Raw genomic sequence first — 26,050 nt, forward strand, 5'->3', positions numbered from 1 at the left:
GGCAACAAACCATTACTCCATTACAGTACATCACAGCTACTCAATCCACTCGGCAGCCAATCGGGCCTGAGGTGTTCATGTGGAAAGAGGGAGAGAGGTGTTACATCCCGGCCGTTAATGACTTTCAGAAGAACAAATAGCAGCTAAATTATGAAGTTAGAGCTTTCAGCCTGTTGCTGAAGCCCATGAAGTGAGAAAATGACACTTATATGAAGCAATGAAATATATCCCACCTGGGAACGTCGGGCCTGGCAGAGGTTCCAGAAAGCACATCTGGCCTCGGGGCTTATGCTGGCTCGGCACGGTTGTTTTTGCACCACAGCTGTAGCACACCATGCCCCCCTCTCACACTTCTTACTTCACTTCCTGCCGCTCTCGTTCTCTCTGGCCATGTTGGAGACTGGAGATGGGGATGCTTTAACTTAAATCCCTGCTGTAGTTTCACAAAATTATACTACCTTCAGGTTGATGATACCTTTTAAAAAGCCACTGAATAAACTGAAAGCAGAACGACCGAAACAATGCTGCTTGTCTGAGTCACCAGATAGATGACGCCATAGAGGTTTCCATCCTGACGAACATTGCTGGTGTTTGTTTCTCTGGGATTAGAGATGCTGAGCCACTGTGATAAGCAGTAAAACAGTAATTAAGCATCTCCGAAAATCCCCCTCCAGTGACTTCTGGCAATTTTAAAGCTCTCAAATATACCTTGCAAGTAAGCCTGCGGTGCACGGGGAAGCCTAAATTAACAAGTGATTCCTGCCAATTCAAACAGGCCTTGGTTAAGCTGCCCCTTTTCCCGTATTCCTCAAGGGAAGCTCAGTTTGATCGGGACTGTGGCTGCCCGACAATCTGAAACAGGAATCACTGCATGTGAAAGTCTGGATGGCACTGACGCTGGAAAAAGGTGTGTATGAGCGTGTCTGTATCCCCATAGGAATGAATTAACGTGGCAACATGTACTGGTCATTCTGGTTCTGTGCGGAACCAACAGGATCAATACATTTAGACGTTTATAGAATCGGGATGAGCAGAACTAAAGCTGCGTGTTAGAGGCCTGAAAACAACACCTTCTCATTCCGTGCTCAAGTTAGCCATAACAAATATGCAACGTCCTGTTAGATTTTCAAAATAAAGCTCGCTTAGAAACATTTCAGGTGTTGGTCGCACTTTAGTTCACTGTTAATTTCATTGTATATTTTGTTTATTGTTTATTTTAGATTTTTTCATCACTTAACTGATCACTCAGTCTTTCGTTTTTGGTCTTTTCTGTGCTGGTTGAGCTTTATGTCTTTTTTTGCAGGAATCCTGAGTGCATTGCTTAAACACAGTAAAGGTGATTCAAATACTGAATTCACCACCATGAAACCCTGACCTCCACCCGTAGACTTTGTCACTCTTTATGCCATATTTGCCCTTCGCACTTTTCATTATCGCCCCCTGCTGGTACTGCCCCTTCTTACATGTGGAGGATAGCATGTACTTAAAGTATCAAAACTAAAAGTAGTTTTTCTGCATGTATTACATGATTAGATCGTTAATACAGATGCATCAACATGTAACAAGCAAGTTGCTGTTGTTGGTCAACATGGAGCTCCTTTAATTTTCTTTATAGTTACTTTACAGTTACAGAAATGAGATGTCTCCTTGGAGGAACTGCTCCTATGAAAATGTGTTAAGCTCGGTGCATCGCTGTGCACCAACACGCATAGTCAGGGGAAGCATACTGACCAAATAATATTTAGTCAATGACTTGTCATTTGTCATATTTGTGGGGTTTTTTGTGAATTTATATTCCAAGCCTTCCCCTCCTTCTCTGTCTTTCATTGTCTCTTCAGTGTGCCTCTTTTGTGGCTGGATGTGATGACAACACTGCTGCCCTGCAAGTTTGTCCTTGGCAGTTTAGCAACAGTCCTGGTGATTTATGGCTCCACATGTGGGAATAGTTTAGATTTGCAGGAGTCTGCAGGAGGTCTCCCTACCCATGAGTCTAATAAAAGAGCAGAGAAATCGTGCTGGTCAGAATGAAGGATGTCTGAAGTGAGAGCATCCAAATCAGACATAAGGCCATATTTTCCTGTGTTATAGAATAGAAACAGCACCAACTTTACTTTTTCTGAGGTGAAAACAGAGAGTGATTTAGAGCGTGTTCCATGCTCATAAGGAACAGTCATGAGGGCTGCAGGAACAGTGGGATTTGGGTGGATTCTTGAAGGAAGTTTTTGTTGGAGATCAAGTTCCCAACATCCCACAAGGCCTGTCATGTTCCAGCAATAAAGCGAGAAATGCTGTGAAAATATCATTCAGCAGGAGATCAGGGCTGTCGCCACAGCCTGCTGCAGGGAGGTTATCAGCTGTTTTTACGACTACACCTTTACATAAGCCTGGTTGGTGATAAATCATACTCACATCAAAATATTCTTAGTGGTATTATGTTTTATGTTAATGTCTGAACTCTTATTTTTGTAAATGTACCCTACACTTTACTAAACTATGAAATGCGAAATGGAAATCATAGGGCACATTTTTGGTCAAGTACTTATGGTAAAACAACAGGGCAAAACTAGACAATGAAATATCTTTGAATCAGTGGCAGCAAACCTCAAAAATCTAATGGGAGGGGTTGACATGTGTGTTGAATTAATGGCCGCTCCCTTTCCTTCACAGGGCAACAATAGCGTGGGCTTTAGAAGTACAGTACAGCAGGATACTGACAAGAATGAGACTGTTAAAAAAGCTTTATTGAAGTTCCATGCAAGCCAGTCGCATTTCATTACAACACACAGGTTTACAAAAATAGTACATTTCCCTTTTTGTAAAAGTTTTTTTTTTGGTCTGAGATAATAAAGGTTATTAATGCGTGTATCCTAAGACTAAACCCTCTGCTCTCACAATTGTTAAAAGCAGAAATTGTGGCAAACATAACAATCCTTTAGCAGAAAAACAAACTTTTTTCATCTTAGTACTGAACATGTTCATGAACATGATTCATTTATCTGTTGAATGAGCTTTATGACCTGTTTAGCCTTCACATCTCTTAAAGGAATAGTTCAAGAAATCTGCATATTTGCTTTCTTTCCCAAGAGTTAGATAAGGAGATTGATACCACTCTCATGTCTATGCATGAGGTACAGAGCTGTACATTAGTACATTAGCGCAGCTTAGCACAAAAAGTCGGGAGAGGGAAACAGCTATCCTGGCTCTGTGCAAAGTTAAAAATACTTGCAATTTATTATTTAAATGTAGTTTCAGGGAGTTATGTGCTGGTACAATTTCTTGGTAAACAGCTCCAGAATGTAGCCAGCTCTGCACAGAAGTGTAGAATTGCTAAACTCTTGTTTGTAAGAAAAAGTTAAAGGAATGAAACTCCCTTTAACACCACATATTGTCGAATTTCTGTTTCTGTTTTTGTACAAATTAAGCGAAACACATGTTTTTGAAGAGTTAGGCTAGCTGTTTCCTCCTGCTTCAAGTCTTAATGCTAAGCTAGGCTAATCACCTCCTGGCCCCAGACATGTGTGGTATCGATCTTCTCATCAAACTCTCAGGAAAAAGAGCAAATGAGTGTATTTCCCAGAATGTTTTCACAATCGTGTCAACAGGAGTCAGCAAGTGAGTCATTTACTACTGTCTTCATTCTTACTTTGCTTTGTCCAACAACTGAAGTAAATGTTGCAGACAATGTCAAACCCAGGTGTGGAAGAGGCCATAAATTCTGCAGCTTCTTCAAACACAGTTCTGCCCAGTAGATGAAAGAAAAGTCTTCAGAGTACCTGCTCTGAAATGCCAAAAGAGACGCAAACTCATGTTATTTTTTACACTGTAGGAACCAGTAAAGTGCCATCCATCAGAAAAGGATGCGTCAACATGTACATAAGGTAAAATCAAAAAGCTATTTTTCTGTGCCCATAGAGTAGTGCATGGGAATGTAAACCTTTGAGTAGTCTGGATGGGAAAACACCACTACTTTAGTCCAAATCTGTGGTTTACAGCCCTCCTATTTATTACACCCCATGAGGTCTTGGTAGCTTGACAACAACCTCAAACATATTCTGTGCTTCCAGTACATTCAACAAGGCGAGATTTGAATTTCAATCACAGATTTATTCTTTTTTATCTCATCATCTAAGACAAGTTTTAATTCTGGTAAAATGTCATATGAATGAAGTCATATGTATGAAGGCAGTTTTCTCCAACATACCATCATACAAAACTCAAGTCTGTCTAAACACAGTTCATTTTTAGCCTTGGGTACTCATCTACTCTCCACAACAGTTCAGTTTGTGGCAGCAGTCCTGTCTTCTGTTTTTTAGATCTTCCTTTTGGTTCATTTCACGTTGCCATGTCATAACATCAGGGGGATGCCTCCTTTAAAAGCGCCCTCTATAATTTGATTGTTTGCATCTCTATTGTCTTTCATAATCCTATAGAAATGGATTATCCTCCGTCCACCTCCAGTCACAATGGATGATGTTTTTTCAGTTTGTATCCTTCAATGATTCTTAAGCTTCTTTGTACAGGACAAATCACCTCTGAGTCCAGGTCTTCGTCCATTTTTCTACTGTCTCTTGGACCCAGTAGCAGGTGTCACGGTCTGCTGCTGGGTGTTGATTCGGTCATGGAGGTATGGCAAGCCTGGAGGTCCAGGGGTTCCTGGTGGTCCAGGCGGCCCTCCTGGCCCTGGTTTTCCCCTTGGTCCTTGTGGCCCAATAATGCCCGGTAGTCCTGCCTGACCCTGGATCCCTGGAGGCCCTGCGGGACCTTGGATGCCGTCTTTACCAGAGAGGCCCATGTCACCTTTCTGGCCCCTCTCACCACGTGGTCCTGGAAAACCAGGAGCCCCTTTAGCTCCTTTTATTCCTATTGACCCTCTATTGCCAGTGGGGCCTGCTTCGCCTGGTGCTCCTTTAGAACCAATAGAACCCTTCTCTCCAACGAATCCACGGCTTCCTACAGGGCCCCGGTCACCTTTGCTCCCAGTCAGTCCCATGGGTCCTTTTGAGCCAGTCTCGCCTCGGTTCCCTTTGGGCCCTGGTGGTCCAGGAATACCTGTTGAGAGAGAATAGTGAGGTGATGTTAAACAATAAAATGTACATGGTCTGCACTACTTTTTATATATGCCAACATCTACCAGACCTTTTACTATAGTGAAGTTCTTTATGAGCTGGGTATGGTGAACATCCACAAGCTTCATCTCCTCCATCACCATGGACAGGTTCCGGACATCCATGTCCAGTCGCACATTCAGCAACATGTTTTGTTGTCTGAATGTGTCGGCCAAGTGGAGGAGTAACAAGACCGTGTCGTTCAGGTTCTGCGCAAAAGACACAAGAAGGATACAAGGATGAAGATGAGATGCAAAAGAAGAAAATTTGTAAGAGCGTAAATACAAAGGACAGAGATGCTTTTCCTGAAGTATCAAAGCTCCAGCAGCACATGGGCCATCAGTTCAAACTTCACAAAGATCATTTCAGGGGCATAAAAAAGACAAAAAATTACCAATCACATATCAAATACATGATCTGGCAGTCAGGTAAAGGGTGTGTCTAATGTTGTATGTAGATGACACCATATTGGATCCACAGACAGAAGGAGTGCATCTCTGGTAAACTGTCATAGAGCAGGCTTTTTCCAAAAGGGTGCTTTCTAATTGTGGTGTACCTTACAACATTTTTAAAAAATATGATCTCTTATTATAAAGGACTTTTTCGTGTGTGTCCGTATTTGCTGATAGATACGTGAGCTATAAAAAAGAATTCCTCTGCGATTACTACCTGTAGGTCTTCGGTGTGTCTACCCATGCGACTCTGACAGGACGAGCTCTCGATGTTGATGTACTTGTACATGCTCTGGACGTGGCTGACGGTGGCGTTGATGCTGGAAGAGATCGTGTCAATCTCCATCGAGATAGAGTTCAGTCGGCCATCCAGCGCAGAGAAACGCTCACCTGTCCGGTTCTCGTAGTACCTAAAGACAATAAGGATGGATGCAGTGTGAGTTTTTTACATTTCCGGAATCATGATGCTCTTTCCTTCTGTGCCGTTGTGTTAAATGTATGTGTATCATATGTTCATCATGTTGTAGGAACATTTGGGTACAATGTCACTTGTGGGGGTTCACCGCCCATCTGAGATGAAACATCTGGTCCCCATAAGGTCAACCATTCTTAAGAGTTGTTTTTTGGGTTAAGGTTAGAATTTGACTTGTTAAGGTAGATATTAGGCAGGTACAGCTTCAGTTCACCTCCAGGGAGGTGATGTAAATTAATCCAATGTCCTCTCATGTGTAGTAGTACGTGTGTACCATATGCTACCTGGAATGATAGTGAAGATCATGCATGTTCTCCTCGTGTTCATCCATGAAAGACGTCACATTGTCAAGCTGCATCTGCAGGTTCATCACCTGAAGAAAACACAGACATATATGTGGTACTTCTTTACTTGCAGGGACCCTCATATCCTCAAACCCTGACATAAGGCCAGCTAAAAGCATTTCCACAGCACCAATTATATCAGTACACAAGTTCTGTCACACTCACCACCCTGCTGCTCTGACTTTCTATTTAGGGAAATACCCGTTTCATCAACTTATGAATTTCAGTTTTTCCACTTTTTTCTTGATAGATGGTTAGTTGTATTGTTGTAAAAGCCGACCAATCACAGGTAGGCTGGAAGACTATTAAGGTGAAAAACCTGCTGGAAGCATCGAGTTGCATTGACAGTAGCTTCATATTAATCTTGGAAAAACAGGGGAAAAGGCCTCTCTCTAATCTATGCCTTTTCAAAATAAAGGCCTGGTTCTCTCTACCATTGAGGAATTTATACAGCACAGGCCTCGATTTGAGAATTTACAATAATGTATTGAATAGACACAAACCCTAATTTTAACCCCTTGACGCCTGAATTTATTTAGAACTATATTAAAAAATTAATTCTTTGTGTTTTTGCTTTCAAATTGATCCTAAATTAGGAGGAGTTTGTTAATTTTTCTGTAGCACATACAATAGATATAAATTTAGGTATGATGCAAATTAGTGACAACAGCCGTTAATGCTTGCATTTAACCATGTTGTTGTGCAAGTAAAAGAACACACAAACAAAGAAACAGGGTTCAGCCGAAGTCTTTTTGAAAGATGAATGTTTAAGCTGCTGATAGACTCTTTCATTGTAAACCTGTGATTTTCCTGATTGATACAACAGTTCTGTTGACAGTAAATAACCTGATTTGAAATGAATGCTCTTCATAGATGCTGTATCGATCACACACACCTGCTGGGTGAGGTCGTAGTACACCTCAGTGGACATGGCGATTCTCTGGTGATCTGCTATGATGTTGTTCTGGAGGAAACGCATGTTTTGCGTGGTGCTGCTCATGTTGGATTTGATGGCGTTCAGAACTCGGCTGTAGTTCTGCCAGTCGCTGGTCAACTTCTGGAGGACCAGAGTCTCCTCATCTGCCTTTCTCTGCAGGGCATCTATCCACATGGTGCTGAACAGTAGAGGAAAGAACAGAAGTGGAAACATCAGGCTGCGATCACATTACTTTACCACGACTTTAATTTACACGTACATACTGCAAAAGATGCAGTATCATCACCCCACTGAAATTTATGGTAGTGTTGCACAACAACTCAAAGAAAGATGGATGGTCACATTCTGCGGTAGTTTAAAATCAGCGTTGTGTGCTGGGTCTGAGTTACAGCTGTGCTTTTTTCAAATGTGAAATCCCAGATGTTATTCTTACTGTACTTTGCCTGCATGAGTAATGATTTGCTTATGAGGATTGTCAAAAAAATGCAGTTGTGGCCACGACTCTGGCTTCTTGCCTGCTGTCAATCACTGATGAAGCTCCCACTTGGCCAGTTCACTAAAAGGTCATCGACACATTATACTGCATGGTTATAATCAGGCAGAAATTGATAAAATTACACAAATACTGTAGTAATCTTAATTAAGTCAACGAAGGCTGTGAAATATATTCATCGACAACCTTTTCTTCCACAATAAAGACGAGACGCTGAATCTTTGACTAAAGCGTGAACTAAAAACTGACAAAGAAGAAAAAGGACGAGTGTGACTAAATCAGGACAAACACTAAATCTAAAAATAGCTGACAAAGTGAACACTGCACTGTCATGATAAATGTTTTGGACATTGGAAACAGCACATTGTATTGCACTGCAAACGTTGCTGTACCTTTACCTGCAGCTTCCACTCACAATAACGCAGAAGAATTCATGTGTCACAGAGTTCACACTTCCCTGCATCTTTTCAATCACCTGAGCGCCACCGTCGTGTTGACTTGTTGTGCCGCAGCTTTGATGTCGTACTGATCCTCCGTCAGAGTCTTCATTTTCTCTTCGGTTTCCTCGATCACCTCCTTCCAGCCCTCCACCCTATCCAGGTACCGTTCCAGCGACTGGTTGAGGAGTTTGATGGACATGAGGTGGTTTTGCATGTCGCGTGTCAGACGGTTGCTGGTGGCCTTAAGGGTGGTCTGGGTCTGGGAGACCTGATCTAGGACCTGGAGGGGTCAGAGATCAGAAATGAAAGGAATCTTTGCTGCTTCTCTTTGCTTCCTATCTTTACAAGTTAAATATCTTTGGGTTACGTTCGAACAAAACGAGCGAAGACGTCACAGCACCTGCTCCTGTCCCAGTATCATTCTCTGGATGTCTTCAAACTCCCCCTTCAGCCTGCTGATCTCCTCGCTGTACAGAGTCACATCCAGACAGCCCGAACAGTTAGAGGTGGAGCTCAACTCTGAGAGATGAAGCCAGAGGAAGAGAAGGAGGCGAAACAGTGAGGCAGGATGGACAGAAGATGTCTGTATGTGATATATATCAAAGCTTCCGGTCGCCATATGTGTGTTGTATGAAGAGAAAACAATCTTTTGACCTCCCTGGATAACACACTCAATCATCCGTACTGCTTCAGACTTCATGAATGACCTTAAAACACCTTGTACATATGCAGGGTCTATATATAACTGACAAAACAATCACACCACAAGCTCCATTTAGTAGCTTTTGCAGGGCTTTGGATTGCATCATCTTCCTCCTCTGGGGGGAATAACAGTAAATGTAGTTGTAACGGCTCCTAACAGCGACTAAACGGACCCTGTGGTGAGATTGTTTTTGCTAACTGCTGCTCCTGAGGTCAAGAATTTTAAGACAACATGAACGAGAAGTCCTGATGGTGCTCAGAAAACTAGAAAAAGATCCATAGCCTGAAGCTAATAAGTGCTTTAAATGAATACATTTTTTACAAATCCTCAAAATAAGTAGAAAAGCAAATGAAGTTTACAGTTTGTATATTTAAAAAAAGGTGTTTTTCCATTGCTATTGTTCTCCCATTATTTACGCCTATGAGGCCACCCTGAATTGACATAAAAAAACAAGCATTTGTTAGTCATTCCAGCTGCTTTACCCTCTATTCCCTGCTGGACCCTGGAGATCTTCTTGTGGTAGACGGACTCCTTCTCAGACAGGCCGTCAACCTTCCTGAACACTGGAGAAACAGCCAAGTTGGTTATGAAAAGGGGAAATGGTCAAGGGTTTTGTTTTTGTGAAAATGACTGTAAGTCAATGGCGGATTAAACCATTAGCCTTAAACATGCACAACAGATGCTAACAGAAAAATATAATTCCAACACCACAGGTGAACATTCAGTATAACAGTCAGTGGCAGAGGAAATGGCCATGATGGATGGGTCTAAAAGCTGGAGTAGATCCAGAGATGATTAACATCAGCAGTAGTTTTGGTGTTAACAGGACACAGGAAGAATTTAAAGGCGTAAAAACAGGAAGTTGTAATTTAAACCCTGACAATGAAACAGGTAAAGTTTTCATTAGCTAACAAATCGAACCAAAACACTGTCGAATCATGGTTTAGCCAGCTGGTCCTGCTCTCCCAACATATTTCCCAAGAGAGCAACAATAATATAGTGAGTGTGACTTTTTGTGTGTACATTTGTGAGAGTGTAAGTTTGTATAATGCGTGTTTGCAGACGTTTTCGGCATCCTGAGCCCTGACTCTGGAGATTAACGCAGGTCTGTTCCATAGTGTGTTTGCACATATAAACGCTTCCACACACATCTCACCTGCTCTACTGTACGAGCTGCTGTGACAGTGATGCAGAACATGGCTCTTGTTTATATCAACCACGGCAGATTCTACACATGCATCACCAGCTATATGTGTTACTTCATTTCACATTTGTTACTTGACTAATTTTTGCTCAAGAATTTATTTTTCATAAAGCAGATGTTCAGCAGGGAACGGAAAATCAAAGGTTACTGGTGCCTGTTTTTCCTTGTGCACATGCACAGTTGGGAGTTGGAGCCAAGTGCAACATCTCTTCTGTTTATGCTTAAGTTTTTAGGGCTTCGGTGCAGTACAGCTGTGCTGGAAGTTGAAACAAACATAAACTAAGTCCTTTTTTTTTTTCTTGTGTCTGTGTGTGCAGCATTAAAAAAAGAGCCGTGATTCTGTGTTTGTGGCGTGCTTGCTTATTTAGGCACAATGAATGTTTGTACATGTTGATTTATCTTTGGATGCTCAATTTTCTTCATGCTATTTAAAGACTTTGACATTTACAAAGTGATAATTATGTTTCCCTCTGAAGATGCTGAAATCCTCCCACTCAAATTCAGGATAATATCCCAACTTTGTGCAGATTAGACGAGACATGTCATGTTGCAGCAATGGGAAACCTTTGCTTGATAGCATCTAACAGCTGGAATCACTGCTGGTTTATCTTACTGTTGTGGGCTCAGGGTAATAACTGAAGTTAACTGAGCATATCATCAGTTTTAACAATTCAGACTCTCTCCTCTGGATTTGGTGGCTGGACAGTTAAGAGAGAAATGCTGAGAGACTTCTGAAAGAAAATCAACCTGAAACAACAAAAGGGGGTACAAAAATAGGATTTTTAGAAGTGGAAATTATAGCTTTAACTGCAGTAACAACAAACTGGATTCACAAAAATATAGAGTGGTTAACTGTCCAGTTACCAACTGTAGATTCACTGTCCCAGACAGATAAAAGAAGAATTAAGACATCAACACACTAATTAATCTAGTAAACATTCATTGTAAGCAGAGTCCATAACAAGTTAAGTAAAAAGAGTAAAGTAGGCCTAAAAGTTAGAGCCCAACAGTTATTTCAGAGTTACAAGCTGTTTTATTAGCATCACGTTAGCCTCCGGCAGCTAGTTTAGTGCAACGGCTTGCTTGGTTAGCAGGAAACTGATCGCAGGTGAAATAATTCAAAATCTCAAATTACAAGCAGCATTATACAACAACGGTGGTTACTCACTGATCTGACAAAATGTTGAATATATTAATCATTAAGTAACTTTAATCTTTTTTTCAAAATATGACAATATGTCAAACTGGATACAGGTCGCGTGAACAGCAGGTTCTATTTAGATATTCTGAATTAGGTCTTATTCTGAATGGAGCATTTCTGATTAAGCTTTGGGATAAGCCGATAATACTTATATTTTAGCAGCATTCTTACATATTGGAAAAACGCGCCTCAATTTGGGGTTTTTACTGCAGTTTCAGGGCCTCGTGACTGTTGCCAGTCAACTCTGTGCGATAAACTAACCAACTAGGAAGGGACGAATGCAAAAAAGAAAAGCCCACATTCTGGTCGGGAGGATAGAGACACCTATTTTTTAAACAGATTTTTGGATATGTGCAAATATCACAACACTGATCTTTTCAAGAAGGTGGTTGAATGAACATCACTATGTTACTCAAAGTGTGCACGGCTGCATGTAAACGATAATATTAGTGGAATTTAAATTTTCATTAGCCATGTTAATGTCTTGGTGGGAATATTGTGTTTTTTGGATGAAGGATAAAAAAACTGGAATATTTTGTGCATGTTAATGTGAGTTAAACTGCTGGTGGTTGATATAGCAGAATATTCAACTGACATCCACTGCGGGTGGCAGAACACACACATGAACAGTATGCCTACATGTCTCCTGCAGACGTGTCGGTAAGCTAAACGCAGCTCACAGCAGACCCAGAACAAAACTGAACTTTATTATATTTCTGTACATGTGTACCTGAATACCTGAGCAGTGTCTGGGATTTTACTCCAGGCCTACCAATCCTCCCTCTCTCTGATCCCCGGAGGGAGGTAAAAGATGAAGATTTATGGCTTTCAAACCCAATAAAATGTGATGTTGATGTAAAAAGCATCTGTTGGCGCTGAGCAGCTGTCAGGTAAAACAGGGCACACAGGGCTACATTCATTTGATCTATGGGAGTTTAATGGACTGTGTTTTATTAGGACACACACAGAGATAGAAAAGGAGATTCTGATCTTTTCCCTCGAGAGGCCAACTCCTCACTCTTGGCGTGTTGCGTCAGCATAAATCGGCCGAATAACCTCATAAGTTACAGAGCCTTTGAGAAGAAGAGCTGTTTCTGACCGCTGTGATCTCTGATGTGGGTGATTTGTGGGGCAAACTTGGGACTTTTACTTGACGGGATTCATTGATTTGCAACTTGATTGTAAAACATAGATAAATAAATTCAAACTGAGCTCACCAAGTGATGCCAGCACGGCCACAGTAATGACGAGGAATGCAACAAATCCATAGAGGACTTTGACAGCCAGCTGGAGAGAGTGGCTCTGCTGGCACCTCATACAGCCTCCTCTGCTGCGACCTGAACAGCATTTAACACTGGGTCAGCCAATGACTCAAGCAAAACACAAATGTCCACAATCTGACATTCAAGAACAGGTGATGAGTGAAACTGGCAGGAAAGTGAACAATGACAGGAAGTAAAAATACTGGAAGTATCATAAAGATTTTACAAAATAAAACAGTAAAACTTCCACCGTTCATATCAGTCTTTGCTGCTGTAGCCACTGCTGGGAGATGTATTCAAAACCTTTACTGAAGTAAAAGTAGCAATACAATATAATATACTAGAATATACTTACGCATCATAAGTAAAAGTACTCAAGTATTGTAAAGAATTGCCTCTTCTCTCTTAACACTCTCTTATAACATTAACCAAAGAGCTGCAGGTAATGACTGTTTTCATTATTAATTAATCTGCCAATTATTTCCTTAACTGATCAAATGAATGGTTTAGTTGGTCTAATGTCAGAATATAGTGCATCACTATTTCCCAAAGAACAAGCTGGCATAAACAAATGAATTGGTGAGTTAGTGGCATTTTCACCTATAAAACAAAAAACAAACTTAAACTACTAATCTTTTACCAAAGTTGTTGCCTATTATTTTTTAATCTAGCTCATTTAATTGTTTCAGCTCTGTATATGACATAATGATGACTGACAGGAGCCATATCACATGATCATATGCGCTAAATCTGCAAAATGGTAACTTACCATGGCAGATGCACAAACACCTAAAATGAGTCAATCTCTGGAGGGCAAACTCAGGCATTTATACACAAACCGTGCACCTACAGTACACGCATGGACTATGTGCACACAGTGTGTCACTTTTGCGGATGACATTATTTGTTGTTGTTAGACGTCTGTGTGTGTGTGTGTGGCCCTACCCCTAAATGAAGGCATTTCCTCCTCTCCAGTGAAATCCTCCTCTGAAAAACAAGAAAAATGCAAACAAGAACGTTTGAAAACACGATGTCCTGCTACTGACCAAACACAAACCGACAGACAAACCAAACAGACAAACCGTGTGATATACAAGCTTTAATATCAGTAGCGTTTGTTGTCCTTTGTATCAATTAAACTTGTGAAGATACAAGTTAAGTCTAAAATTTGTAAAACAGGAATTATTATTTATGGCCTAAACCAACTCTGAATCACAGCCCAGCAAACAGTAGGTCGTAATTGTATTAAAGGAATAATGCAACATTTTGGGAAACGCACTTTCTTGCAGAGAGTTAGATTAGAGTAGTGATACTCATTTATATCTGTCCCTAAAATATGGAGCAAGAGGAAGGAGGTGATTATCTTAGCTTAGCATAAAGACTGGAAACAAGAGTTCAGTTGATAAATTGTCTCCATCTAAAAATGCAAAAAAGATACAACATGTTAAGCTTTAGATGTGCTGGTGGGTGGATTGTTTAATGAGCCAGGTTCTAGTCTTAATGCTAAGCTAAGATAATCTTCTCATGGCTCTAGCTTCCTCCTTAATGCACAGACATGAGGGTGGTGTTGATTTTGTCACCTAACTGCAGAAAACAGCAAAAAAATATCCCAAAATGTCAATGTATTCTTTGAAGACATAATGGAACACCCTTCAAAGCATGCTTAAAGCTCATTTACTTTTCTCTGACGCCCATCAGATGAAGCAAGAGTAGCAAAACGACGGGACTGTTGAAATCCAAAAGTATAACTTCTCATCATGCATCACTCCCAGATTCACCCGCAGACTTTGAATTCGACTGGCAGGACCGCAATTATCATGTGGCTGCAGATCACTTATAATGAACTGGTTGACATTCATGTTCCGCAGCTCAGGACAATAGAAAACCTCCGTCATTACCTTTGAAAAGCTGGTTCTCGTATCCACCATAGTTGTCTGCCAAAAAAGAAAGAAAGAGAGACATGAAACACACATTTAAAAAAAAAAAAACAAAACAAACAAAGCTGACTGGAACCAATTCTGCTGGAGCCACCAAGAAGTTTTATTACTCCGGTCATAAATCATACTGACCAGCTGCCTGTCAATCCCCCACAGCCTCCTCAAGGCCCTGTGTTGTACTGAGTGTGTTCAGTGTGACGCTGCTATCTCAGGGCAATAAAGAGGAAGGTTGTTGTTATGCTCAAATGTTTTCTCTAAGCTGTTCCTCGCACAGGAGAAAACAGCCCCATGGTGGTGCAAAGCATGAGAACAATTGCTGATTTTGTGCGCCGATTCTGGTGGGAGTATTGTGTGTGTGTGTGTGTTTGTGTAGAGGTTGTCAACACACACTCTGTTATAAGTACAGGATATAACCAGAGGGCCTAATAAACCGCATAAGGGAACTTTAAAGTCCCAGAACGCATTCAACGTCATGTTTTCTTAACTGTGTGTAATAGCGATGGACTTTATACGACACATCATAAACTGTACACCGCCCAAACTGGTACCCACACCCCCACACTTTAGGCACTGTGGGTGTGGCACAAGCTAAAACACTGAGTGGAGCTGCAGGAGGCTGTTTCTGAAGGGAAAGAGCTGAGCCACACATACATATACACTCACACACAGGGAAAAAGTGGGTTTGGCAGGTTACTGAGCAGCTGAAGAGAGAAACTCTGTCACGCTGCCATGTTAATACTGCCAAGCAGTTGATTGCTGTATAATATAATGTATGCAGTCACACGTGTTACTGTATGACTTCAGCAGTGCACCTGAAAATGTGCGCAGCTAAGTGCCTGGAGGCGACATGATGTTTCTGATTGTGAAAACATGGAAAAATGTGATGTAATTTAATCTTGAAAGGAATATTCCACCAAAAATGTTATGCTGAGCACCAAGTACTGTGGTGGCTCTGAGAGGTTTCAAGATTTCTCCTTGTTGTATCTAAATGGGGCATGGCGTTAGTTCATGCACAGAACTGAAGTCATGCTTGCAGCAGTTTATTGGCATCAGCTGCTCATTCATCACCTGCCCGGCTACCAGCTGACTACCATTCCCTCCTGTCCATACAGGTACACACAGCTGCTTTTATCATTTCCAACTTCCTCCAAGGACGTCGTCCTCCTGAAAATTTGTTGTTAAATTTGGGTGATTTGTTGGCAAGTATTTTGCCGTTGTTGACTTTGCAGAAACGTTCATGCATTGAGGAGGGATTGGTTTTCCCTGAATGGTAAATTCCTTGATGCTTCTCTGACTGTAAACTAAATGTTTACATTTGTCACATGCAAACCTCACACAGGGAACAGCTTACCATGCTTGCAATGAATGAAAGCTGTTAATTAGACCATATTTTGAAAAAATGGGGGTAAATACTGGCGCATAGCAAGCAAGTTTGGGATCCATTGCAGTTCATCTGAATGCAAGTTGAATAAATGTGCTGTCTTCTGCCTAACGACTGAGCTACAGTCTTTTTAGAGCGTCAGCCACCTTTGCATGCCAACAGCAGTGAGTGTTTGGCGTCTAAAAATGCTGTTTTTTGATAAAGCAAAATGCTAAAGATCACATGCATAGTGTGATTTATTTTCTGTCACTCCCACTGTGCAGCCTTTACTGTGTTTTTACAAAAGTGAAAAATGGATTTAACTGTAAATGTGGATTTGCTGGTTTACAGTTTATCCGGGCTTGTAAAAAGATCATTTTGCTTTATCCCAATTCTCAAGCCAATAGAAAATGATGCAACATTTGAGAACCAAAGTGTCTGCTGTGGATCAATCTCTGTGGTTAACCATATAATCAGATCAACATGAGGAGAAATCTTGCCTCTCATTGGGAGAGAACAAGAGGGAAATGGCTGTGAAGAGAATAAAACCAGGCGCAGCGCTCAACATCTGATGAGATCTAAGGGTCAAAAACACTATTTGTCATAAATTAAGTATGTGTTTTTAACAGATAACAGTTAACAAACTTAATCATCCCCTGTGTGTTCAGCATTTCTACACCAGACTGTTTCAGGGCAAACATTTGACATAAAACTGCACATTTGTAATGAATTCAAAGGGAGAAGAGTCCTTCATTCACTGTCTATGAGCAGCAAATAACAGTGTGCACATAGTATTATGGGATAGGTGGTGACACAAACAGGGAGCATTTTAATGTTAGGTTCTCCATGAATTAAATTTGGCGTGAACCAAATTGCACTTCTGCAAACGCCAAGATGAGGTGAATGTTTATGTCAGGCAGTGGTGGAACACGTCAGGTCTGGGTGAACGACAGAAGGATGGCGGGAAGCAGAAGGAGAGGTGAGGGCGGAACGAAAAGAGTTAGGAAGTGAGAGAGGTAAAGAACTGCATGTCCACACAGAGTATGTGGAGTTCACGATAGTTCACGAGGACAAAGGGAACAAACTGCACAAACGCTTCCAGATGTTGGACTGACTGATGTCTTGTTCTGCTGATATATGAGGCCTATGAGACAAAATAGGTCATTTGACCTTGATGCAAGATACACATCAATATGTGTCATTGTTATTACCGGTACCTTAAGATGAGGCCATGCTCGACTTGATACAAACAAGATCACATGAAAAACGTGTGAGCAATTACAAGCAGATCTTTTAAAACTTCTCAACGTGTGCTGACGTTTTTACAAAAAAGGCAACAATGCCTCCAAACTAAGCAAAAGGTTGTTTGAGATTCCTAAACTACCCGCTGTTGCCTTTCAAAAGCATTTCACTGATCCCAAATGCTTCATGTGGTCTGCAGCCTCTATGGCAAAGGGTTAGTTAGGTTTAGGCACACAAGTTAAACTGCTTTAAAATGTGGAATACAAGAAATACTTCTCCATTATTTCAAAGACATCAATGAAAATGTGACCTCACAGCTTCAGTTTGAAGGTCGTAGTCGAAGTAGTGGGAGTATGATAAGGGCACATACCATTATTATTCTGGTTGCAGCTGAATTTTCATATCCCACACTGGTCTAAATCTTGTTCAGACTTTCCCACCCTGATTAAAATACATTTCTGGGTTGAAAACTGAATTTTTTTGGACTCCTATGGCATGAAAATGGTCAGATTCTTTATTTGCTATTGGAAGCTGAGATTCCAAAAACGTCACAATCAGTATCCACCCTGAAATATCTGCCGGCTCCTCGGGTTCATTTCTCCTCCTTGACCTCCCTCCCTTTCCTCCTCTCTCTCCTCATGTTTTCCCAGCTCTCCGTGGAAAAAAACTTTCATGTCTGTCTCGTTAGCGAGGAAGTCGACCTGTCCAACACACACGGAGCAGAACTGAGCTGATCTGACAGCAGCACAGCACAGCCCTCCCAGGTCACACCTATACAGTCAGTCAATGGCAAAACACTGCGAAACTGCTAGAACTAGATCACTGGACACACTGTTTCTTTGTCAAATTCACACTTTCATTTGATTAAAGTCTCAAACGAGTCTTACTTCGTCAACAGCCTCATTGGTCATTTACTCCCACATTGTGGAAACAAACAAGGAGCATCTGCACAAATCCTTCATGACACGTTCGTTGCTTTCCTGTATTGGGATCAGATCATTCACAAGCACCTTCACAACAAGATCTCAGTCACCTGACTCAGCTTCCGTCATAATTACTGCAGCCACATGTTCACATGAACATAAACAGATGTGGTTCTGGGGCTGAAACGATTGATGCTGTTATTCTTACTTGGAGGACTGTTTCATGTTAGGGGTCACTAGCCAGGCTGGTGGAGAGCTACTGGGATGCACGACACTATTCTCTTTTGCTAATTCTCAACATGTTGCTATCATAGCAGTGACAGCTACAGTATATTTAAAGATGCAACCTTATCATCAAACAAGGACGCCGACTGTAAATGATTCTGCAAAACTGTGGTTTATGTATATTTGGTGGCAACGTTTTCAAGTTCTTGCTTTCTACCACGTCTGCACACGCAGCTGCTTATCTCCGTAAACAGATATCTGCATATGAACGTAGAATCTGTAGGCAAGGGACAAAACTTTGATATTCAAAGCAGTCCTGTTTCCATTTGTAGATGGGGTATTACTGATCAATCAGAGCGTGCTTTGGTTGCATTTAGGTAAAGAGTTGGACATCTGTTTATAGAGATTAACCATTCTCTTCTATTCCCACATCTCAAGTTGCCAATTGAACCGCTGCACGAGGAAAAGGAGGTCTTGGTCTGGATATCTGTTAACTGTTATCCAGATATCTGCCGGCTACACTGGGCGCCTCAAAACATTGGTCGCTGCCCACAGAGGCTGAATTGCAGTCTGACGATGGCTGATGGGCTCTCACCGAATGTTGGCGCCAGATGAACATCTCGAGGTGTGGATTCATCCAATACAGTTGTAATTCTTAGGAACACTGGGGTGGTAACACTATGACCGGGTGTCAAAGCCATAAAGTAAATATTTAGAGTTGGACCAATGATAAACTGGACTGATCCTACTAGTTTTTCCATGTCAGTGCATAAGGAACGTCCTAAAGTGTGCAACAGATTTTCATGATTTGGTAAGTAGACAACCCTGAAGGAACAAGTAAAAGTAAAAGTTTGTTTTGGAAAGAATTCTGCAGCATAAAGACGATTAAAACAACAGAACAGACAGTAAAACCAACCGTTACAAAAGGGTCAATAAGCCGCGCTTCATCTGTAACATTACAAATAAATACATCAACATCATCTTCATGAATGACAAACTGTAAGGCAACTGCTCTTTGAGATCAAATATGGATTATTTGCAGTATATTGTTCTATAAGAGGTAATGACAAAGACAGTTTCTCTTGTTTGTCCAGACTGATGGAAATGTTTGGTAGCAGTCAACTGTGCACTTGTTTTGTGTGAAGTAAATATACTGTGAGGATGTGTATTTGTAGGCGAAGCTTGAAAAATGTGCTGAAGGAAAGCCAATGAAACTAAACATTTCCAAACGTTTTTCCAAAGGATGTAGCACTGAACAGTGGATAATTCAATAGAAGCACAACAAGGTCAGGAAAATCACCGTGCTGCCAGATTCTGCCAAAAATAGGGTTTGTGACACATAATATTAAGTGCTAGTTTGACACCTGACAACAGAAAATAATACTAGCTAGCCACAGAAACACTACAATACTATTCAATGTTGTTTTGATGACATGTTGCGCTGTGGAACGGTTAATGCTTTTGGCCACTTCAAACTGAAACCATGAAATACGAATAACAGCTTGAGTGAAATAAAAACTAGCCTGACCATATGTGTGTGGACAACGTTACGTAACACCCATATGTGATTTCTGAACACCTCATTCCAAAACCATGAGCACTAGTCTGCTGCCATAACAGCCTCCACGCTCCTGGCTTTGAGATTTTGGTCCCATTTAGCCACAAGGGAATTAGCGAGACCCAGCGCTGATGTTGGCCAATAAGTGCTGTCATGCTGTCGCCGTCCCTGTTCACCTCAAAGGTGTTGGTTGGTTGGTTGGTTCGTTGAGGTCAGAGCTCTGTGGAGGCCAGTCCAAGTCCTCTCTAAAAAACATTTCTTGGACCTGACTTGTGCATGGGGGCATGTCACATTCAAACAGGAAAGCGCCACCCCCAAACTGTTGGCATAAAGTTGGAAGCATGCTATTATCTAAAATATAGTTGAGTGCCTTAGCAATAAGATTTTCCCTAGTTGGGACTAAGGGGTCTAGCCCAAAGCACCAAAAACCTAAAAGTGCTTCAAAAATGTGAAGCAAAATATATTCATACAGCAATTTCAGCTTTCAGGTTAATGATGGAGTGACGAACAGGTGGCAGCTCAACTCATAATCATGACAAGTTTGTGCAGTTTGGTGAATTTGAACAAACCTCACAGAGAAAGTAGGAGAGACTATGAAACCACACAGATATCAAGGCAAGCAGCAAGTTAGACCAGCACACAGAAAACAAGAGAGACATGTTACAGAGCTTTTCAAAAACTTCAACAGTATAAACATAAGGACACATGTACGAGTGGGTACCAATTACAGAATCACCCACAGGCTTACGGGCAAGTGAACGCAGGGCGAGAAGATAAACTTTACAAAGTCCAAAAAAAAATCAGGATGTTGTTCTCAGCCCACATGGAGTCACTCAGGCCTCCTCCCTCAATCCTCTTTCACCATCAGAACTTTAGTGTTTGTGAACGCAGCACCAGGCCTGTACTTGAGTCAGCTAACCATCGGCACCACTTTATGCTTGCGGTTCCGCTGTGGTGGTTCCTCTCAGGGGGTACTGGACTTTCCAAACCCCCTTCCCCCTCGACTCCCACCTCTCATTCCTCCTGGACTTTACTTTCGCCAGGGGATTATGCAAAACGTTATGAGGAGCATGCCCTGAATGTCCTGTAACCTCAACCCATCACTCCACCAAGCAAACAGAGATTTCCTCTCCACACGAAGATGCATAGGTTCAACATGTCGTGCTTTTCGATGCTCCTTCCTTTAATTAATTCATGTAAGTTATTTTGAGGAGAGAATCCTCAGAAAATCCCACCCTTAAATGAAACCAGGAGTCATGAGATGGGCCCTCCTCCAGAACAGAGTGGTGGTCTTGACCACAGCTCATAAAGCCAAATGACTCCTTTTCCAAACCTCTGTTGACATCCAAGCCATTTAGGTGCCCTTTGACAGGAATGTGTGGTCTCCTTGCAAAACTATAAACGCCCGGAATGTGTTGCTGCAGACTGCAAAGCCGAAGTTAAAGTCAAGCCATTACAAGAGAATGTTCTTTTATTGTGGTTCGGCAGTGAAACGGGAGATTTTCAGAGTCACGATCTTATAAATGCATCGTGTTTTCTCAGGACTAAACCGTTTTGGACAGCCGGCCTGAGACGCAGAGACAAGCCTGGTTAGGTTTACAGGGGCTTTCAGGCCAAAGGGCGTGTGCAATATTCTCTAATGCTGTATTTGCAGGCCTCTCACAATTTTTTTCAACTCGCCCTCAAATTTCACATAATCACCTTATACAAACTTTCCAGAGAGACAGAATGAAGGTCGGAATAAGAAAATCTCTCCAAAAGTTGAAATATATGGTTAAAATTATGTGGACACCTCAATTCAGAATGTGGACACCTGTGAAACTAACCAGTCCTGCAGTGTGTTCGACTAAGCTAACAGTGCTAATAGAGCTAACAGAGCTAACGGAGTGGAGTCTGACGTGCATTTAAGACCAGATTCCTCTGATATACCCTTGTCCCTTGATCACTTTGGGTTCCAGTTTACAAGTTTACAGTAAGGAAATGTATCAAAGTACTTCAGCTGAGTACAAATTGGAGGTAAAAGTACTTTACATTATTGACATTTTATATCAGTGTTTACATTTCTGCAAACTTCTGTCATAAATGAAAGTGACTTACTCCATATCTGTACTTAAGTACACCATGGAGGTACTTTCATAACAAAAACTGTATGTAGCTGCTATTAATTAAACACACATCATAATAATCACATAAACTATGTTCCTAACAGTTATAGATGATAATAACAAAGTAAAAAAACTGCATTTTGTTTTTGGGACGGTTAATATTGTTTCTTGGGATGGTGAAGAAAAAAGTTGGCCCGATGCCCTGAATAGTTTCAAAGCACTGCCTTGGAATTCATGCTACAGCTTGTGATGCTATAACCTGATGTGCCAGATATAACTGATGCTAATGCAACATCTATGCTAACCTCTTTAGGAGCTGCCATTGTTGCAGCACTGTAATCACACCTCAACCGGTAGCCACCAGTAGTTCCTCACAGGACACCAACTGATCCGGATGATTGTGGTTTGGCCACAAATGCATAACTTGAAGTCTGGCAAGATGGATTCTCCTGTCACGTGATCTTGTGCGATCGGTTGATCTTGCAAAGTTTTTATGGCACAATCAGATCTAGAAGCTCTCTACTATGACGCTGACTAGTTACGTAGAACGGAGAACTTACACACACGTTTAAAGTGATGGATTTACGAATAACTGCCAACCCAACCATGCGTGTTCTGCATGGGGGCATTGATATGTTGACACAGGAAAACTGTTCCCACGAAGTTAGAAGCAGATAATTGTCTGAAAATCATTGTATGCTGTAGAATCAAGACTAATTCAGGCAAACCAAACGAAAAGTACACAGAAGAACTGTGTGTGTTTGCTCTGAGTCTCCATCCCTTTGGCCTTATAAAAGTTGCATGAAGGGTATTGCCAATATTTGAAGAAAAAACTGCCTTCTTAATTAAGGATCCAGTTCCAGCACATTCAATATTTTTATGTTAGGCTGCTGGAGTTGGTGTAAAAACATGATAAAAGTCCAGCAGAAACGACTGCATGATTACAGTCGCTCATTATGTTTGCTTTGTTCCCCTTTGCAGAATGCTTTGACTGTAAATTTATAGCTGCCACAGCAAAAAAAGGCACTGAAAACAAGAAAATCTCTCTGTCTGTACCTCCCCTTCGCTCACTCTTTCCTTCTCCTGTGCCAGCCATACACCTGTCTCCAGTCCTCCCCCTCTCCTCTCTCTCCTCACCTCCTCTGACTCCCCCCTCCTCTCCAGCCCTGTTAGGAATGTATGAGGCAGCATGTTTTGTTCTGGTCGGGCAGGGCTGGACCCACTCTCAACGAGACTGGAAACCACATGAACAGACCTCCTGCGCTGTTTGGCTGGGACGAGTACTGTAAATGTTCTTGGAGTTAATTTGGTGCATCGTCTCATGGTTCAGGGCTTCTTCTCTCCGCCGACAGAAGGAAAGACACAACTTCCTCGAGTTGGAGGTTGATTTGATGTCATTCCTTGCCTTGATTTTCCTAAATTGATCATGCATGGCAATCCTAACACACAATCTTCGATGTCAAACTCTTTATAAATCAAAATTTTACACAGCAGATGAAATGTTTGGAAAAAAGCAGCAAAGTTAGCATGACCAATAGCCTCAATGAGCATTTGCTAAGCCTTGCCCACCAGTGCTGTTGTAGATGTCTTTTTGGACAACACAAATGCCATTTACGGTGACACGAGATGTGAAACAGAAGCATATTTACTATTCAAAATCAATACTAAAAAAAAAAAAAGGATTTCCAGCAGCAGAAGCCAAAAAGCTGCTTCTCATCGCTAGCTTGCGGCCGTCGATTTTGATGGCTGAAATGACAACTGTTCCTCGCAGATTTTATCAACTGTAGCTCGCAGGCTAATTAACTAAATGCTAGCAAACTTGTTCACCACACAATATCGTGCGAAAAGACTGAGGTCAAAGCTGCACGTCCCAGCAACAAGAGAAATGGCTGTTGAGGATGATGGCTAATTGATTAGTTTGGCTATCTCAGGTAACATTGGCTGCGGTTGGCTGGAATGTAAGCTAACCGCTAATTACAGTTGATACACTGTGATTGGACATTTGCTGTTTATTTTAGCTAATGGTCAATGAAAATAGCACCACCACAGAAACTGAATCAAAATCAAAACAAACCAGTCAACTACAACATTAAATATAGGAATAAATCCATCATATGCCAGTTACTGTTGGTAATGAATATGTCAGCACTTCTTAACATCTACTCAAGCTGCTGAACCACATGTGGGATTTCTTCCTGCTCCCTCTCTGTTATCCTCTATTCCCCACTGCTTCCTCCCATCCCTGTCAGCCTTTCGCTCCTCACACTGCACGTCTGGGAACCATGTACGAGCCTCTGCCCTCTTCAAAGCCGGTGGCAGCTCTGCTTTCATGCCATGTTGTGAAAAAGCTCAAATTCGAGTGTTGTGTTTTCGCTCGCCCTCTTTTAAAGGGGATATTAAGTCGATCTGTGGCAGATCGGCAGGGCCGGAGAACATTTCATGTTTTATGAAACGGTCCTGTGGTGTGCACGCACACACATATAGAGATTTAAAGCTGACTGATCAAAGTCTCACGTCCAAGAGCAACAAACCGGCACTTTCTCAGGATCCACGCTGCCAAGTTTCACAGCAGATGAGAAGCATATGTGGTTGTTGGTGCCCTGTGCAGGTGCCTGCCTGAAAGGGCAGATACTGTTGCTGTCTACATTTATAAGTATTTTTCACACTGGCAAATGCAGCCAGGGTTTTTTTTTTTGCATGGCAAGAGAACAGAAAGATGATGCAGGTGCTCAGAATTAGCATTTGCAGAAAAAAAAACACAGACGAAACCAAAGAAATGACTTTACCTTTCATGATTCCTCACTCAAGAGTCCTTTATGAACAACTTGTTGTCTGTTTGGCTGATGCTCAACGGGATGGCGGTCCTCTTCAGCCTTTTTCCCCCACAAAAAGTGTCCAGGAACAGCAAAAGTAGTCAGCAAATTACCTTTGAGGTGCCAGAAAACTCATTTGTGAAACCTTTTCCAGTTTTCCAAAGGCAGACAAAAGTCCCGAGATGTCTTATTTCCACCGATTTGAAAATTGGTGAACAAACAAACACTTCAAGATTCGGCCATTCATTGAATGTTATTCCATTTGAGTGAAAAATGCACCTCTGCACCCAACAACAAAATTTCTAGACTGTTTTAGATTTTCTTGCACATCTGTCAGCGCCGAAGGACACTGGTCAATGCTCCCATTAGGTTTTGAACATGTGTGTTTGCCTGCAGCTCCCTGGCATCATCCCTCTCCCATCCAGAGCATGAGGAAACTAAACCTCCTCAGACAGAGACCATGTGCAACTTCAGAGAGGGAGGGAGGAAATGGAGCGAGAGGCGATGGAGAGAAAGGGGACAGAGAGAGGCAGAAACAGAGAGAGAGAGAGAGATGGGAGGGGAACAAAGAAACTGGAAAATGAGGGAGGGACTGGAAAAGGGACAAGGTGAAAAAAAAGAAGAGGGAGGGAGGGTCCGTGTGTTTTGTTGAAAGTCAGTTTTGTGGCCGAGGCTAATTGCTAACAAATGTTTGAACATTGTGGAGCGAGCACCTTGAATATCTGTGGCCTTGGCCTGCGAGGCAGGAAAATAGCTTCTGTGAACACACACCTACACACACACTCTCTCTCTCACACACACACACACACAGACACACACACACACATGTGTCAAAGCTATAATCTCTATCTGGCACCAGGCTGCCGTCTCCTCAGCTCGCTCCAGCTAACCTCGACTACCAGCAGGTGTAATTCTCTCACCATCGCACACATCCGGCCTTCCCGCTGACGAGGCAGCTCCAGTGGCGGTCTGGCATCGTGGATTTTCAGCACCTTTATTTCCTCCCCTGCACTCACTATGACATTTTAATATACTGTGAAATAAGAAAATGGGTATATGCTATGGCTTCTGGTGGATTATATTCATACTTATCCACAAACACAACTCAGCTGCGGCGTATTTTCAGACACTTAACTGATGCCCTCTTTCCCCAAGTTTATAAAATGCTTATCCGGCAGGTCAGACATTACAAACTCATGGTGTGTGGCCAAAAAACATTATTTTATTTTCTCATGGAGATCCCAGTGTTTCCAAAGTTTCCGAATATGTCAGGC

General features: G+C 41.8%; 1 protein-coding gene across 1 annotated transcript; it reads right to left on the minus strand.

The window, feature by feature from the left end:
• Nucleotides 1-2,760: 2,760 nt before the first annotated feature.
• On the minus strand, nt 2,761-25,182 carry scara3 (scavenger receptor class A, member 3). Its single transcript, XM_041958664.1, has 12 exons — nt 24,750-25,182; nt 14,512-14,547; nt 13,559-13,600; nt 12,569-12,688; nt 9,429-9,509; nt 8,644-8,762; nt 8,279-8,523; nt 7,269-7,488; nt 6,314-6,402; nt 5,775-5,967; nt 5,137-5,314; nt 2,761-5,049 (listed from the first exon to the last, which is right to left on the minus strand). Exons 1-12 carry the CDS (start codon nt 24,754-24,756, stop codon nt 4,559-4,561), a joined length of 1,821 nt encoding a protein of 606 aa, XP_041814598.1. The 5' UTR covers nt 24,757-25,182; the 3' UTR covers nt 2,761-4,558.
• Nucleotides 25,183-26,050: the final 868 nt, after the last annotated feature.

The sequence above is a fragment of the Chelmon rostratus genome, chromosome 18 (assembly GCF_017976325.1).
Source record: "Chelmon rostratus isolate fCheRos1 chromosome 18, fCheRos1.pri, whole genome shotgun sequence".
Lineage (NCBI taxonomy): Eukaryota > Metazoa > Chordata > Actinopteri > Chaetodontiformes > Chaetodontidae > Chelmon > Chelmon rostratus.